The 16,075-nt window shown below is 28.9% G+C and overlaps 2 protein-coding genes across 2 annotated transcripts; both read right to left on the bottom strand.

The window, feature by feature from the left end:
* Positions 1-399: 399 nt before the first annotated feature.
* LOC114192999 (Late embryogenesis abundant (LEA) hydroxyproline-rich glycoprotein family) lies at positions 400-1,387 on the bottom strand. The gene has a single exon (XM_028082682.2). It carries the CDS (start codon positions 1,276-1,278, stop codon positions 457-459), a length of 822 nt encoding a protein of 273 aa, XP_027938483.1. The 5' UTR covers positions 1,279-1,387; the 3' UTR covers positions 400-456.
* A 2,595-nt stretch (positions 1,388-3,982) lies between these two features.
* Positions 3,983-8,681, bottom strand: LOC114193808 (Leucine-rich repeat protein kinase family protein). The gene is made up of 5 exons (XM_028083749.2): positions 8,225-8,681; positions 6,997-7,943; positions 5,087-6,610; positions 4,413-4,998; positions 3,983-4,297 (listed from the first exon to the last, which is right to left on the bottom strand). The coding sequence occupies exons 2-5, from the start codon at positions 7,895-7,897 to the stop codon at positions 4,276-4,278; spliced, it is 3,033 nt and encodes a 1,010-aa protein (XP_027939550.2). The 5' UTR covers positions 7,898-7,943; positions 8,225-8,681; the 3' UTR covers positions 3,983-4,275.
* Between the last annotated feature and the right edge of the window lie 7,394 nt (positions 8,682-16,075).

The raw sequence follows: 16,075 nt of genomic DNA on the forward strand, positions 1-16,075 counted from the left end.
TTATATTAAATTGAGTGACGTAGAAAGCATTTTATTTAACACTCTCTTACTAGTGCAATATTTTCTTTTCTTAATTTTTCTTTTAAAAGTATAACGTTATAAACAAAATTCACCAAATATATAATTTTAATAATTTAAAGTCAATAATAAAAAGTTGACGTTTTATCTTAAGCTAAAACATGCTAAAATTAAAACATTTATAATAAAAATGGAAAGTCTTCTGCAAAACCAAATATATCAAAATCTCAGACCCGTGGCGTATCAATAAATGCAACTATTTATGTAATTTACGATTTTTTTTTATAATTTCTGCAATTTTCACTATATTATTTATTTGAAATATAAACAATGTATAATCTCAGGAATGTCTGTGTCCTATCTCTATCTGTGACAAAACAGTAATAATAATGATAATTAATAATAAATGAAAACTGACTCCATTGTCCATGTTTTTCATCACCAAAGATCAACCTTATAGTCACAACTTTTAGAAACAATCTTCGCTTGCACCGTTAACTCGTTCACCGTCACGTCACAGTCCACCTTAACGGTAATCTTCCATGTCTTAACGGACCCCACTTTTATTTTCACAGGCGCCCTAATTCTAACGGTCAACGGCACTTTCCGTTTGGTCTGCGACTCCAACAACGACTTTCGGTCCTCGCTCCTAAGCTCGATTCCGTTATCCTTCAAAACCATCCCGAACACCGTCACGTTATTTGACGGCTGGTAAAACGCCGGTAGTGCGCCGTTACAGAGCCTCGCGTCGTTGTAAAATACTTCGGCGGAGCTATCCTTCAAATAATAGATTCCGATCTTGTCGTTAGGGTTATCGGCCTTGACGGTGACGTTGAACTGCGGCGAGATTGCCACATCGGACGACGGCGACGTGACGTTAATTCCTCTGATGGCGATATTTTCGATGGTGTACTTCGGCGCCTCTGGACGGAAAACGAGATAGAAGATGCCGGCGGCGATCCCGAGAAGCACGATGAGAATGAAGAGGATTCCGATGAGCCAGCAGCAGCAGCAACAGCATCGGCTCCGGCGGTGCTTGCGGTGAGTGTATTGGTCGTAGCGGCGGGCGTTCTCCGCCGGAGGAACGCGGTAGACTTGATCCTTGGGTATCTTGATGACGTAGGTTCCAGGTGGAGGCACCGGCTTCTCCGACGGCGGTGGCCGCAGCGCCTGTGGAACGACGGAGGAGTCCTGAGGCGAAGCTGGTTGTGACTCGGCGGAAACGGGAGGCGAGTCGCGGGGGTGAACTCGATCAGCCATTGAGTGAGTCAGTGACGAGTTAATAAACTATCTCAGCAAACACGAATGCAATTGAAATGAAAATGAAACGAGAAGAACGAGTGAGTGATGCAGCGTTGTTTAGGCGCTTGTGTGTGACTGTATATGAAGCAAACGGTTTACGCGTGCAGTGGAATATCCACGCGGTTTAGAGAAATTAATATTATATAAAAAAGTAAAATTTATCTCATTATCAAAAAATATTAAATCGCGTTTAAATTCTTAAAAAGCATTATTAAAATTTTAGGAATAAATGACTAAAGTTAAAATAAAACTAAAAGATTAAAACGTCTCGTGTTTATAGTTTAAGAAAAAAGTATTAAAAGTCTTGTTAAAATTAATAACTCGAAACAGTTTTTTGTTTGCTAATGATGATGATAGTAAAAAAGAACACACAGATCAGAATGCTGCATTGCACGTTGGAAACGCTAATAATTATTAATTTATTATTTAGATAACTCATAAATGAATAGCTATGTATTTTTCAAAAATGTCGAAAAATTATTCAAACCGTGAGCGGTGATTATTAAATAGAGTTTTTAATTGTGATATATTTTTGTTAAAAAAAATGAACATGATGCAGAATTTAAATTCTAACAAATGGCATCAATTCGAAAGAAGTTATGCTTTGAATAGTGAATGTCTTATTTTACTATTTATTAGTATTTTTAAATAAAATTTATAAAAATATGCATGTGTTTATTGCTTAGAATTTATTTTAATCATACGAAATATAAGTTTTTGGACATAAAAAGCAATTTAAATTAAGATTGGTATGGGGTACAGTGCATGTGTGATGAATGACAGTTGGCAAGTTTAGACGAAATAAAAAGGAAAAGGTGTGTTTGGATGTTCCATTTGGATGGCAAAGGTTGTTTAGTGGGATTCTTTTGGGTACTTGCTAGTTGGCGCTTTGCCACACGCGGTTTTGTTTTTTCTTATGTATCCACCAAACTAAACCCTTTCTCAATGTTTTTCCTTAATGTGTACGCATTATGAATCTGCACCAAATTTATGTGCTTTATAAGTTTAATAAGGATTAAATTAGTCAATTTTAAATAAAATTGTGATTAAATTGAATAATAATAATAAATATAGAGATCAAATTGAATATAAAATATTAACTTTGACATGTGATATCTTACTAAATTAATAAGTGAATATTTAAAAAAAAAATTAAAACAAATTTAAAAAATAATTCAAAAATAATAATAAAAAATTTAAAAAAATCACGAAGTGACACATGGTCGTTACTGTTCATGGTCGTTAATGATTTAAACGATATTAGCAAAAAATGACCTAATTAAATAAAATTGACGAAAATTTAGACCTAATTGAACACAAAACCAAAATTGTGACTTATCTTACAAAACTTGATGAAATTTGGAATAAAAAGGTATTTTAACCTTTTATTTATTTTCCATTTGCTTGAAATGCTTTGTAGGTCCATTCCTTTTACACATAACTAGTGTAAACACAGGCGCTATCGCGCCTGTGTGTACGCATTTTTTGAATTATATTAATAATTGATGATATTGTAATGTTATTAATTTAATAAACAAAATAAAAGTATATTTATAAAAAATAAAATAAAATGTACGGAGAAAATAAGAGAAAAATAACTGTTGATGAATAGTAAGAGAAAAAAAGAAAAAGGAGATAAGTAAATAATTTTATAAAAACTTGTAAAAGTAACCGTTAATTTTTAAAAATTTAATAAATAATTAAATTATAAAGGGGAAAGTTGGAATTATGAAATGTGGACACAAAAGAGGGGATCCCCTTTATATATAGTTATAGATTTACAATAAATAATTTTTTATTACTGTTTTTACCATTTCTTCATGACTTATACTTTAATTTTTAATCATCATCTTTATAATAATATTTATGAAATAAGTGAACATTTTAATTCTGATTAGAATCATCTACAATAATTATATAAAATAATTAAAAGAATAAAATGTTTTTATTTTTAGATGAGTTAACCCACTTCAATTTTATTTTTTACTTATCAAAATCAAATTTAGATGACTTATTTTTAACTTTTGGCAAGCATATTAAAAAATATTTTTTTTTTCAAAAAATATCATGTATTTCAAATTAATTACTCAATTAGAAAAATGCTTTTGATGAGTAAGTTCATTGACACCTAGAGCTCGGTGTGTATAATCCACAATATAAAAACTGAGAAAAAAAAATTAATCTCTTACAAAATAAAATTAATTTTCGTTGTGCATTTGTTCCAGATAGACAAAACTGTTTTCTTAAATTTATTGCTATGTTGTCATCTTTGCATATTACATCCAACTAAATTGTTTTCAGTAACGACAATTATTACCATCAATGTGACGTTAATTATTAAAATAAATGTAAGTGACTGTTTCTTTAGGATTAGAAGATTTAAAGGTTACTAAGAAAGATAATTACGTTTTTAAATTAAATTTTAACATTTATAAATATAAAATTAAATATATATATATATATATATATATATATATATATATATATATCATAATTTTTTTTTATATATTAGACATATAACTTTTTTACCTTAATGTTATTGATGAACCTCGTAAAATCATTTTTAACCGTAAATCTCTTTTGTATGATGTACATAATTAATCATTGGTCATATTAACGAACAAGGAAATCAAGCCTCTTTCGATGAATGTTTATAAGAAAATTAAAATGAAATGTTTAATTTTCTATTTATAAGAAAATGAAATGTACATAATTAATCATTGGTCAAATTACGTACAATTTCATAATCATAATCAAACACAAAAGGAAGAAAATTTAGTGTGAGTTTGGATCACAGCATTATGACAAAATGGTGAATTAACGTCTTCTAGCATTATCAATTATTACACAGAACAGTACAGCAAAAATCATCAATATACACAACCTGAAATTGAAGGGTTGAAAAAAATGAATGTCCTTTGACAAAGAATTTCGTTTCATATCCTCACTTGTTTGTTATAATGCCTGTTGTTGAATGCTGTCATCAAGGGACAAAAATTCAACAAAATTGAAAACCAACTTGAACAAATTCAACAAAATGATGATGACGATGATGTTAGTGGTTAAGGCTACGATATGATCAGCAACTCTACCTTATTATTGCTGATAGATCATCAGAGACAGTTTTCATGTCAGGTCTATCAGATGCTGGAAGGATGCATCTAAGAGCCACCTTTAGCATTTCATCAAGAATTTTTGAGTGTTTTTCCCCATTATGCTTCTCCACTAGAAACCTATCAAAGCACTGGCTTGAACGGTCTTGTTCAGCCAAAAACCTCACCCAATCAGTGAGGTCAACCACCCCTGGAATCCCAGATACTATTTCTCCAGAATTTCTTCCTGTTATGAGCTCTAACAAGACCACTCCAAATGCATACACATCACTTGTCAAGGAAGGGCATGGCTTGCTTGACCTAGCAAACTCCGGCGGCCGGTAGCCGAGTGCACCGGCATTCAGAACTTGCTCGGTAGTACCTGCAGCAGTGAGTATCCTGTGCAGGCTGTAGTCTGTGAGGAGAACATTTTTGTTGGGAGTTTCTAGCAAAATGTTTGTGGATTTGAGATTGCCATGAGGTATGGCTTTCTCATCATGTAAGAAATGTAGACATAGTGCCACCTCTATAGCCACTCTCAGCCTTTCATCTAGAGTTAAAGGATGGAGATTTGTTTTATCTACTTCTGCATAAAAGTAAAACAAGAAGAGTTAAACAAAACTGGGAAAGGCTAGGTTTAATGCTGCAATCAAAATATGAAGCTATGAGCTTACCATGGAGATAAATGTCAAGAGATTGTGCATTCATGAAATTTGATATGATGAGTTTCTCATGTTCCTTTGGTCCCAGATAGTAACCCTGAACAGAAACCAGGTTTGGATGCTTGATGGTCCCAAGTTTCTTTATTTCCCGAGCCAAATCCTTTTTTCCTTTGGTTATTCCTTCTCTTAGCCATTTGACAGCCAATGCATGACCAGAGTCAAGTGTTGCTTTGTAAAGTGTACCATGACAGCTCCTGCCAATAACTTCTGCTGGAGCACATGAAAGTTCTTCCGCAGTTAGTACCAAGGACCCATCAAATATATGCAAGTCTCCAACCAGTTTATCTGGAGATGATACTTGGAGGGAACCAGGATTCTCAAACTGGTGGCTTTTAGAAGATGAAGGATTTGAAGGTGACAAAATAGACATTGGGGAATACATTCCTTCCTCGGTTTTACCTAATTCACTACGGCCAAGACTCATAGGATTCTCTCCCACTGGATGAATGTTTCTTGCAGCATCAGAAGAGCCCCTTTGAGATGGTGGTAATGCTTCCAAATTTCTGTAAACTGCCTCTATATTTGATGTGAAATTACCCTCTTGAGTGATACCTCTAGCTTCATTTTGTTTTGAAGTCCTTTCTTTTTCATGATGAACCTTATAGTAAATTATTATGCCCACAAAAGCCATCACAAAAGCACCGGCAACCAAACATGCAATCAGGACAATCCTAGTGGCAGACCTTCTATGTAACCGATGTTCCCTCAAACCTAGGTTGGAAGCATCTTTTGGTGATGATTGCGAATGAGGAAACACCAGCATAGTATTTCCTGGATGAAATGCTGATTCAGGAAAATGCTTTAAGTTTTCAGGTACCACACCAGAAAAATTATTGAAGGACACATTTAATGCTCTCAACTCATCTGGAAGGTCATCAGGAATATTACCATCCAATTTGTTGTTGCATAAATTGAGATATACCAAATTGTGAAGCCTACTCATATTTGAAGGAAGAGGCCCACTCAAGTTGTTGTTTGAAAGATCAAGAAACACCAGACTAATATTTTCAGTAGAAACCAATGGAGTATTTGGAGGTTGAAATTGAATAGGAATTGATCCAGAAAACTTGTTGTTGGAGAGATTAAGATTAATCAATTTGGTTGAGTAAAAAAAGCTTGGTAGGAGGAACCCAGAAAGCTGGTTGAGGCTAAGATCAATCTCCTTCAGTTCTGGAAATGTTCCCAAAATTGGTGGGAGAAAGCCCTCTAACAAGTTATTGGATGCCTTAAGTTCAGTTAACCTTAAAAACTGAGAAGTTTCGTTTGCAAGCATTCCAATTAATGTGTTGGTACTTAACTGAACAACTTCCACATAGTTACCCCAATATCCAATCCTTGAGAAATTACCTGATAGTGTGTTATTACTAAAATCTATGACAGCACAGTGGCCTACCCTGAGAGGTAAGGGGCCAGACAACTTGTTTGAAGATAAATTAAGCTTCCTCAGAGTCACCGAGGTAATAATTCCAATGGGACCTACAGAGAAAGTTTAAGTTGTGATCAAAAGGGTAAGCAGAAACTCATTGAATAAGACGTTAGGAAGAGGATATGAAAATTATTTTATTTATTCCACAGAAGAACAATCCCCAAAGATACTTGAAAAGGGCACTAGAAAGATAGTTGCAGTTTCATATTTCAGTAACTAAACAGAAGCCTGACATGGGTTATTGGCAGTAGTTTTTAACAACCAAATCTTCATTTATGAATAAATTAGCATAACTGATAGCAACACAATGGGAGCAGACAACCAGTTCAATTGCATCTTACAGGTTTACAAACTATACATTTATATAAAAAATGCAAAAGCTTTAACCTTAAAGAAAGAAGACAGATACAATTTACACAGAAAACATAGATGGTACCTTGAAGCTTGTTTTGACTAAGATCCAGTTCGGATAACATCATTGAACTTTCCTTCAATAGAGCTTCTGGCAGCAAACCAGTGAGCTGGTTGAATGCAAGTCGAAGTATCCGAAGAGATACCACAAAAGTAAAGGAAGGTATATTACCCTCTAACTGATTATTACTAGCATCAAAAACCTCTAAATTGTCAAGGTATGGCATACCATCATGAGCAAATAACTCACCACTCAAGGAATTATGGCTAACATTTAAATATTGAATTGAGGAGAGAAAAGATTCATCCGCAAGTCCCAAGTCCAGTGCACCAGAGAACCTGTTGCTGCTTAAGTCAATATATAGTACACTTCCCATCTGATAAAAGATATGCATAATATCCCCAGAAAAGTTATTCATGTGCAAATCTACATACTTCAACTTCCCAAGTTTGTGAAACTCTATAGTAAGAGTGCCTCCAAGTTCATTAGAAGAAAGATTCAGATACACTAACTTCCGCAACTGAACAAAGTTAGAGAGTAACGGTCCATTAAACTTGTTGAGGGACAAATCAAGATATTCAAGTGATTCCATTGTAGTAGCATGTGAGAGTTCTCCAGTGAAGTGGTTGTTCACAGCTGACAAATTGCGAAGCATTGCAAGGCCACTAATTGCATGGAAATTAAAGTCACCAACCAAACCAGCATTGTCCAGAGTGATTGATATAACACTGCCTTTACTGCACCATATTCCATACCAGTTCCTTGGACATCCATCAGAATCTAAAGACTTGGGATTCCAGGAACTAAAAACTAATCCAGAAGGGTCATTCTGAATGCTTTTCTTAAATTCAAGGAGAGCATCAATATCTGAATTCCCCAATGCAATGGCCACCAACAACAATAGCATCAACCAGATAGCCAGCATGCCTTTCCTTGTAGCTCCTACTCCAACTATATGAGAGAATGTGCCACTGGAAGTGAGAGCAAAGGGGCCAGTGTAAACAAAAATTTGAAGGCAAAAGATTAATTTTAGAGAACCTTATTCTATAATATGTAACGCACATTGAAAATCACTTCTTGTTACTACAATTACGAATCTCAGGTGAAAAAGAGAGAAAGAAAAACCTTAAATGCATCACTAACAATAATGTAAGAATTATTAGACAAGTAACTTTTTCTTCTTGCTGCACAGTCATAATCCCCGCCCAACAAAAAAGGAAAAGAAAAAAGGTAAACAATGATGCATTCTTACCTCGTAATTCACAAGAAGTAAAGTTGAGTAATGAAGCATATACGCGTAACAGAAGCAACAATTGCTAACCAAGATGAGTAGAAGAACAAATTCAGAAGAAGGGAACCCCAGTAAGTTTCTGCAATGGTTCTGAGAAAATGAGGTTATAAATCTGAAGAAGGGGGTGAGTGGGGTGAAATGCAATGTGGCAAAGCAATGATTGAGGAAAAGTTATGATTTTGAGAGAAGGGTAGAAGCAGAATAGAATGTGGAAGAAGAAGAATGAGGAAAACATTAACTGAGAAACATGGTAGGTAGGTTGCTGTTTTATCATGTCATGATTAACAAAATCATATACAGAAAAATTGTATCTAACAGATATTATTCTTCCTTTTTTTTATAACTTTTTCAGTAATCATTATTTATTTTTCTCACATTGCTTTAAATAAGAAGAAAAGTGAATTCAGTAGAACAGAAGAAGAAGAAGAAAAAAGTGATATAAAAGTATAATTTTTGAGTGAGAAAAGGTTTGTTGTGTGTGAGACAAGGTGTGTTTTTGTCTCTGATACAAATGTAGTATGAGACATCGTTAGCTGCACCTTTGACTCTATGATGTGTTTGGTTTTGTTCCGAAGAATCACATTAATGCGAAAATCATGTGAAATTTCATAGAAAAAATAAGTAATTATACGTGTTATTACTCAAGTACATCACAATCACAATCACTTTTAACCACAACTTTCTAAGCATCCAATGCAAAAGCGCGTCTTGTCATTTTCAGCGCTAACTATTTTGTGTCCCACGTTTTATCAAAAGAAAAAAAAAACAAAAACAAAATTGTATTATCCCATTCTCACTGTTCTTTTATTTAATCATAGAAAACCTGCTTATTAAACCTCACTATTTTTAATATCTTTTATAACACATTTCTTAAAAAATCACGGTCAAATAAAAATGAAATAAAATTATAATATATATAAGTAAATAAAATATCATCTCATAAATTAATTTTAGATTTAAATATATCTTTATCTATTATTACCAAAGTAAAATACAACTTTGGTTTGAATATCGATATTTCAATTATTAGAATGAAGTACAAAATTTGTATCTTTTATTATAATTAAAACTATGCATTTTGTTTGGAATGTTATAATTTAAATACAAAAAAATCATTGTGTTAATGTATTTATGAATATTATGTAAAAGTTTATCTAAACATAGCTTAATTAAGTACTTGATGAATGTTTGTTCCTTGAGAACATATATGTTTCATGTTTACAATTTCGAAGAATTATTCGAGGACTTTATTATTTAAAGATTAATTTGGATTGGGTGATTTGTTAACAGATAGAGGGGGAGAAAAAGTATAAATATGATGCAAGAAATCGTGTTCATAAAAAATAAGGAAAAAGAAAAACCTGGAAGAAGTAAGAAAATGAATTAAAATAAGATATAGAACTCTTTTTATTATTTTAACAAACTATTTTAAGTGATTTTTCATAAATTACTTAGAGCATCTTCATTTAACGAGTTCCTTAATTTGATAAACTTAAATATTAAAAAATTACTATATTATACACCCGATTCCTTTATTTAAGAAAAAATTATTGTTTAAAAGACAATTTTGTTATAGTAAAAGCATACATTTTTAAATAAATCTAAATAAATTCACAGAAAACAAATATTTGAAACGTGATTAAGTAAAATAATGTATATAATAATATTTTTTGTTACGAAAGTATGAGTTTTCTAATACCTTTTAAAACTTTAATGTGTTTTTAAAAATTGCGTGTTACTGACAAAATATTTAGGAAACTCTTGCTGAAAAGAATAAAAATATTAAAATTTATATTATAATACTTTTAGCAAAATATTTTCTTTTATATCTTTTGGCCTATTTTTTAGGTGGCTCCCACCACATTGGAAAAGTCAAATGTGCAATAATTTATTTGTATATTATACTATTTTCTTTCTTTATTTCGAGCAGAAGCATTTAAAGGATTTATTATCTGTACTCATAAACCTCAACTTTTTTCTAGTTTTAAGTATACATTTTATCAATTACTTTCTATTTCATTAAATATTTAATTTAGTTTTAAATTTTGAATGTGAAGAAATTTAAATTTAAATATTAACTATTTGATTTGGATTACTTCATACTAAACAACCTTTCTTATTTTCCAATCGTAGATCGAATATATGAAAAAATTATTGATTTTTACAATAATATATGAAAAGATAAATTTTGTAATAAATAAATATTTTTAAACGAACTAGATCTCGAGGAAATAGAGAAGAAACATATAGTCAACGATCTACTTGACCTCTCTTCTGGCACCACAATCGAGACAATTAATTTTTTAGGGTAAATCCCAAAATTCTTCATGGGCTTTCGGCCCAATTTCTTTATCTTGCAATCAGCCCAATCCTAGTTAATAATAAAACAAAAAGAAAAAGGGGAAATATTATCCGTATGAAACAATTTGTCGTTACTATAATGAAAAAAGGAATATATAAAAATTAAAACAATTTTGGTTGTAGTTTTTATTTGATTGTAAAAAAATCAAAATCAAAACATTTATATTGTGGTTTTTGTAAAAAAAAAAAAAATTCAAATAAAAAATAAAGATATTAATACCTTTGAAGAGATCTAAAACATGTTATCCGTTATTGTTCACCTAAAAGTAATACTATGTTAAATGCCCTGCACTTCCACACGTTTTGAAAAATATTTTCTCTAAAGAAAAAAACTTTTGGCTCCTATACCACACGTGTGAACATTGAAAAAAAGAATAAAAATGAAAAGTGACACTTAGGCAATATAAAAAATAGTAAAAAAATTGAGTTAATATATCATTTTTCTTACTTATATATACTATCCAAGGTTTAACTAAATGAAAGATCAATAATTAAACAGATATAAGTTAAATTACATACATCCTTAAGTGATTGACACTGACATATTATGCAGACGAACATTTATAACTTTTGATAATCTAACTTTTATTATTTTTAGTTTAACTTTTTAGGAATAACTCAGAAGTTAACTTTATCTCGGAATGAATTCTAAATATAGAAAAAAGGCATAACATTTTTAGTACATGAATTCTAAATGATTTTTTTTATCAAATTATTCATAAATATTATTATATAATGTGAAGGAAATATTATTGTATTTCTTTTAGTTTAAACGTATAAGTTACTGTTCCGGGCCAACCAACGCCCACTATAGCCCAAAATTTCAATTAAATTGGCCCATGAAATATAGAGTTCAGCAGCCTGCAAGTCTGGGGAGCTTATTTCCCACCTCCAAAAAAATTTAAATTTCCTATAATACTCCTCCGAACCTTTTGACTTTTAAACGGTAAAATTCTTTCATATTTTGAAATCCGGTAAAATTCTTAACCGGCTTTCAAAATCCGGTAAAATCCTTAACCGGCTTTCGAAATCCGGTGAATAGTGTCAAAAAAATTTGAAAATCCGGTGCATAGTGTCAAAAAAATTTGAAATTGTGAATCGGCATTTGAAATCCGGTTAAGTGATTTAACATAATTCAAATTTCATTTTCATTGTATACCGGTATTCAAAGTCCGGTTATTGAATTGTCTACCAGCATTCGAAGTCCGGTTGAACCTTTAACGAAATTCTAAATCAATTTTTTTTTTAAAACAACATTCATAGTACAGTTGGTGATTTTAATTTTCTTATTTTCTTATTTGATTTTTTATAAGATTTAACTTCAATTGTTTTATAATTTATGTATTAATTATTTAATTTTAAATTATTTATATTTTATATAAGTACATTAAATAAATTTTTATTAATTTAATTTTTGTAGTTATTTTTACTTTATTAATTTTTAATTAATAGTGATAAATTTTTATTTAAAATATTTGCCGTTATAATATCTAGATTAATTTTATTTAATTATTTTCAAATTATTTTTATTTATTTATTATTTGTTAGCTTTTAATGTTTTTATTTATTTATTTTATTTATTTATAAGATTTAATTTTAATTTGTTTATATTTATATATTAATTATTTAATTTTAATTTTAGATTGTTTACATTATATATAACTACATTAAATAAAATTATATACCGGTAATGGAAGTAGGGTTCAGTAAATTATTTTTTTATTTAAAGTTTATATTTATATAGCATTCGAATTTCGTTAGTTTAACTTTTTTTTAATTTATTTTACATATAAAATTAAAAAAAATGAATACAAAAAATTGTAGAAAACAAATAATATTAAAAGTTTATTTTTTAATTTATTAAACAAATAAAAAACTCATTCATCAAATAAATAAAACTTTAAAAAAGTGTAGAAAATAATTAATACAAAATATCACAAATAACAAAAATTACAAAACAATAAAGCAATAAAATGAATAAAAAAAGTAACAAATTAAAACAAAAATAATAAAGATAAATAAATAAAAGCTCAAGTTCAGAACTAAAAAAATAATAAATATTAATAAAATATATTATAATAAAACAACAACTTAATAATATTAATATAATTGAAAATAAATCTTATATGCAAAATAAATTAAAAAAATTAAATGGACTTAACCGGATTTCGAATTCCGTTAAATCACTTAACCGGACTTCAAATGCTGTCAAATGCTGGTTGACATTATTCACCGGATTTCGAAAGCTGGTTAAGGATTTTACCGGATTTCGAAAGCTGGTTAAGGATTTTACCGGATTTCAAAATATAAGAGAATTTTATCGCTTAAAAGTCAAAAGGCTCAGAGAGGTATTATAGGAAATTTAAATTTGTTTGGAGATGCAGTAGAACTCTTTGGAGGTGCAGGAAGAAACCCCGCAAGTCTGTTAAATAAAGGATTTTACTTCGAGAACCCATACAATTTCTTCACGTATCCCAAAAATGTTTTAACTGACCATTTTATTCTCTAAAAAAAAAGACTTCTGGACTATATGTTTCGGAAACCTTCCAGAACAAGTTTTTCAGAACAGATTTCCTGAAATTTTAGAATAAGATTTCTTGAACAAAAATTTTGAAACAGAATTTTTGGAATCAGATTTCGAAAACAAAATATCTGGAATTAACTTTTTGTTGTAATGCATGAAATACATACTTAAAAAGTTTTCCGGAAAAATAAAATGAAATAAACTTTCCAAAATATATATATATATATATATATATATATATATATATATATATATATATTATATAATATCTTCCTAAATGAATTTTTTGAAATGTTCATATCCTGTATTATTTAATATTTAAAAACGGTTGATCATTTTTGGTATTTTATTAATCCTTTTTTACCAGGACATAATGTCAGGTTTCCGAAACTGTACCTATACTCCCTCTATCTATTTTACGTTTCTATCTTTCTGTCTCGTAATAAATACATAATTAGATTAACTAAAATTATAATACAACAAAGGATTAAATATGATTTTTTTTCTTGCTTTTTAGTCAATTTTGAAATTAGTCTTGAAACTCTGGACTAATTTAGTATTTATCTTTTGAAATACGTGAATTTAGTTTTTTTAATCAAATTTTGTTAGGTTTATTTGATGTTTCGTACGTATTTCATGACTGTATTTGAGTTGTTTATACTATTTGACATATTTTTGCTTTAATATTAGGTCAAATACTATTATGAATCGCGTTTAAAATATCTAATAAATATAACAAAATTTGGTTAAAAAGACTAAATTCACATATTTCAAAAGATGAAGGACTAAATTGATTTAAAGTTTTAAAATAAACTAATTTCAAAATTTGCTAAGGAATTAAAACATATTTAACCCTAAGATTAAATAACGAGTAATGTTTATATATTGAATTTTGTAAACAATAATAAATGAAAAAAGAATTAAAGGAGAAGAAGAATGAGTGAGGAAGAAAGTAAGTGAAAAAGTGAAAGGAAAAGAAGTAGATGGATAATACAAAAAGGAGTTTATTTAGACTTTATGCAAGGGTTGCCATTAACATCTATGGTGAATTGAAACTAAAATGGTGCCACTTATGATATTCGGAAAAGTGGGGTGCATGAGTGCTTAATCTACAATGTCACATCACAATGTGCAGAAGAAAAAAAAAGCACCTTTGGTGCTACCACGACCCCACTTCAATTTCTTTATGCTAAAGTGAATTTTATGCCTTCAATAATTCACCGTCGTCAAAATTTCCTTACTTTCATCCACAACGGTTAATAATTTTAGTATGAGTTTAATGTCTATTTATTAAAAAATTATAAGGATACGGGACTGCAGGTGCAAATTAAAGAGGTGCGGCAAGAAACGACCCTCAAACTAATTAAAAGCCCAAATCAGGCCCAACTACTTAGTATCCAAATCCATTTGAGGTTATGAAGTTTCTTACGATGTTATAAGTATGTAAATATTGCATTCGTTATGTATTTATTTGTTGTTGATTAAAAAAAGTTAATTAAATTTTTTAAATTATTCTATACACTTGTATTAGCGTACAAGATACTCCTTTTTTACCCATCTAACCTCACAATAAAGTTTATCAGTGATTCAATTTATTAATACTAGTGTATACAACAATGTTAGTGTATACACATTTTTTAAATATACGTGATAATACAATGTTATTAATTTAATATATACAATAAAATTATATTTACTAAAAAATAAAATGAAATATATCAAAAAAGATGAGATAATAACTGTTGATAAATAAATAAATAAAAAAGAATAAAAATAGACGATTTTATAATAAAATTTATAAAAATAATGGTTAATTTTTAAAAATTTAATAAATAATTATATTTTAAAAGATAAAATTAATATTTTGAAATATGAACATAAAAGATGAAATTTTCTTTATATATTGTTGATACTTATCAAACACATTCTATTTAGATAGAGACTTGCAACATACTAATATAATAAAAAATGCAGCACTCAATATTGGAAATTAAATATTGCACATTAACTTTAAAATTGCAACACTGTATCATTGTCATAACTAATTACTATTATATATCATTATTTATGATTGAGTAATATATTAGGACCAATCATATAAATAAACATATAATAATAATATGTTTACCTTAATTAAAATTTCAAAATTTATTTGTTTAAGTACAAATTCTAAAATTATGAATGAACGTGTCAGACGTTCACTACTTACAGTCTAGGTTGTCAGGATATTACAAATAAACATATAATAATAATAATAATAATAATTATTATTATTATTATTATTATTATTCACAACCTAATAATAATAAAAATTTATTCTAATTATCAATTAGCTTTTTTTATATTACTATTTATATTTTGTAATAAATTTTTTATAATCTTTTGAGATCAAAACAAAGATTTGTAAAACATGATACAAATAATAAAAAATGTAAAAGTAATGATTTTATATTGTATGAGTTAATGATTTTTAAATTTAATTGAGATTATACTTTTATTTAATTTATAAAATTTTGTGATTAAATAAATTTTTATTAATAAGTAAAATTTTATTTTGATTAACGGTAATAATATTTTTAACTAAAATTAACCAAGACTTTATTTTGATTAATTAAATTTCTACTTGGTGAGGAAGCAAATAAATAAACATGATGACAAAATAAAAATTGATTCACAATGTATTTTGATTAAATTTATTTTGAAAAATAAGCTTTGGTTGAATTTACTTTGAATAATCTAAATGGTATAATTTTTAATTGACAGTGTATTTTGATTAAAAGTGAAAACATCAACAAATTAATTGATATATAATTTGATTGTTTTGAAAAACCTACAACCATGATTAATTTAACATAAACATTTAGATAAACTATAATAAATTTATGAATCTATTTTGGAAGAACAATGGAATGAACCTATTTCAATAT

Source organism: Vigna unguiculata, chromosome 8 (assembly GCF_037176805.1).
Source record: "Vigna unguiculata cultivar grain cowpea cultivar isolate G323 ecotype 2 chromosome 8, ASM3717680v1, whole genome shotgun sequence".
NCBI classification, from domain to species: Eukaryota; Viridiplantae; Streptophyta; class Magnoliopsida; order Fabales; family Fabaceae; genus Vigna; species Vigna unguiculata.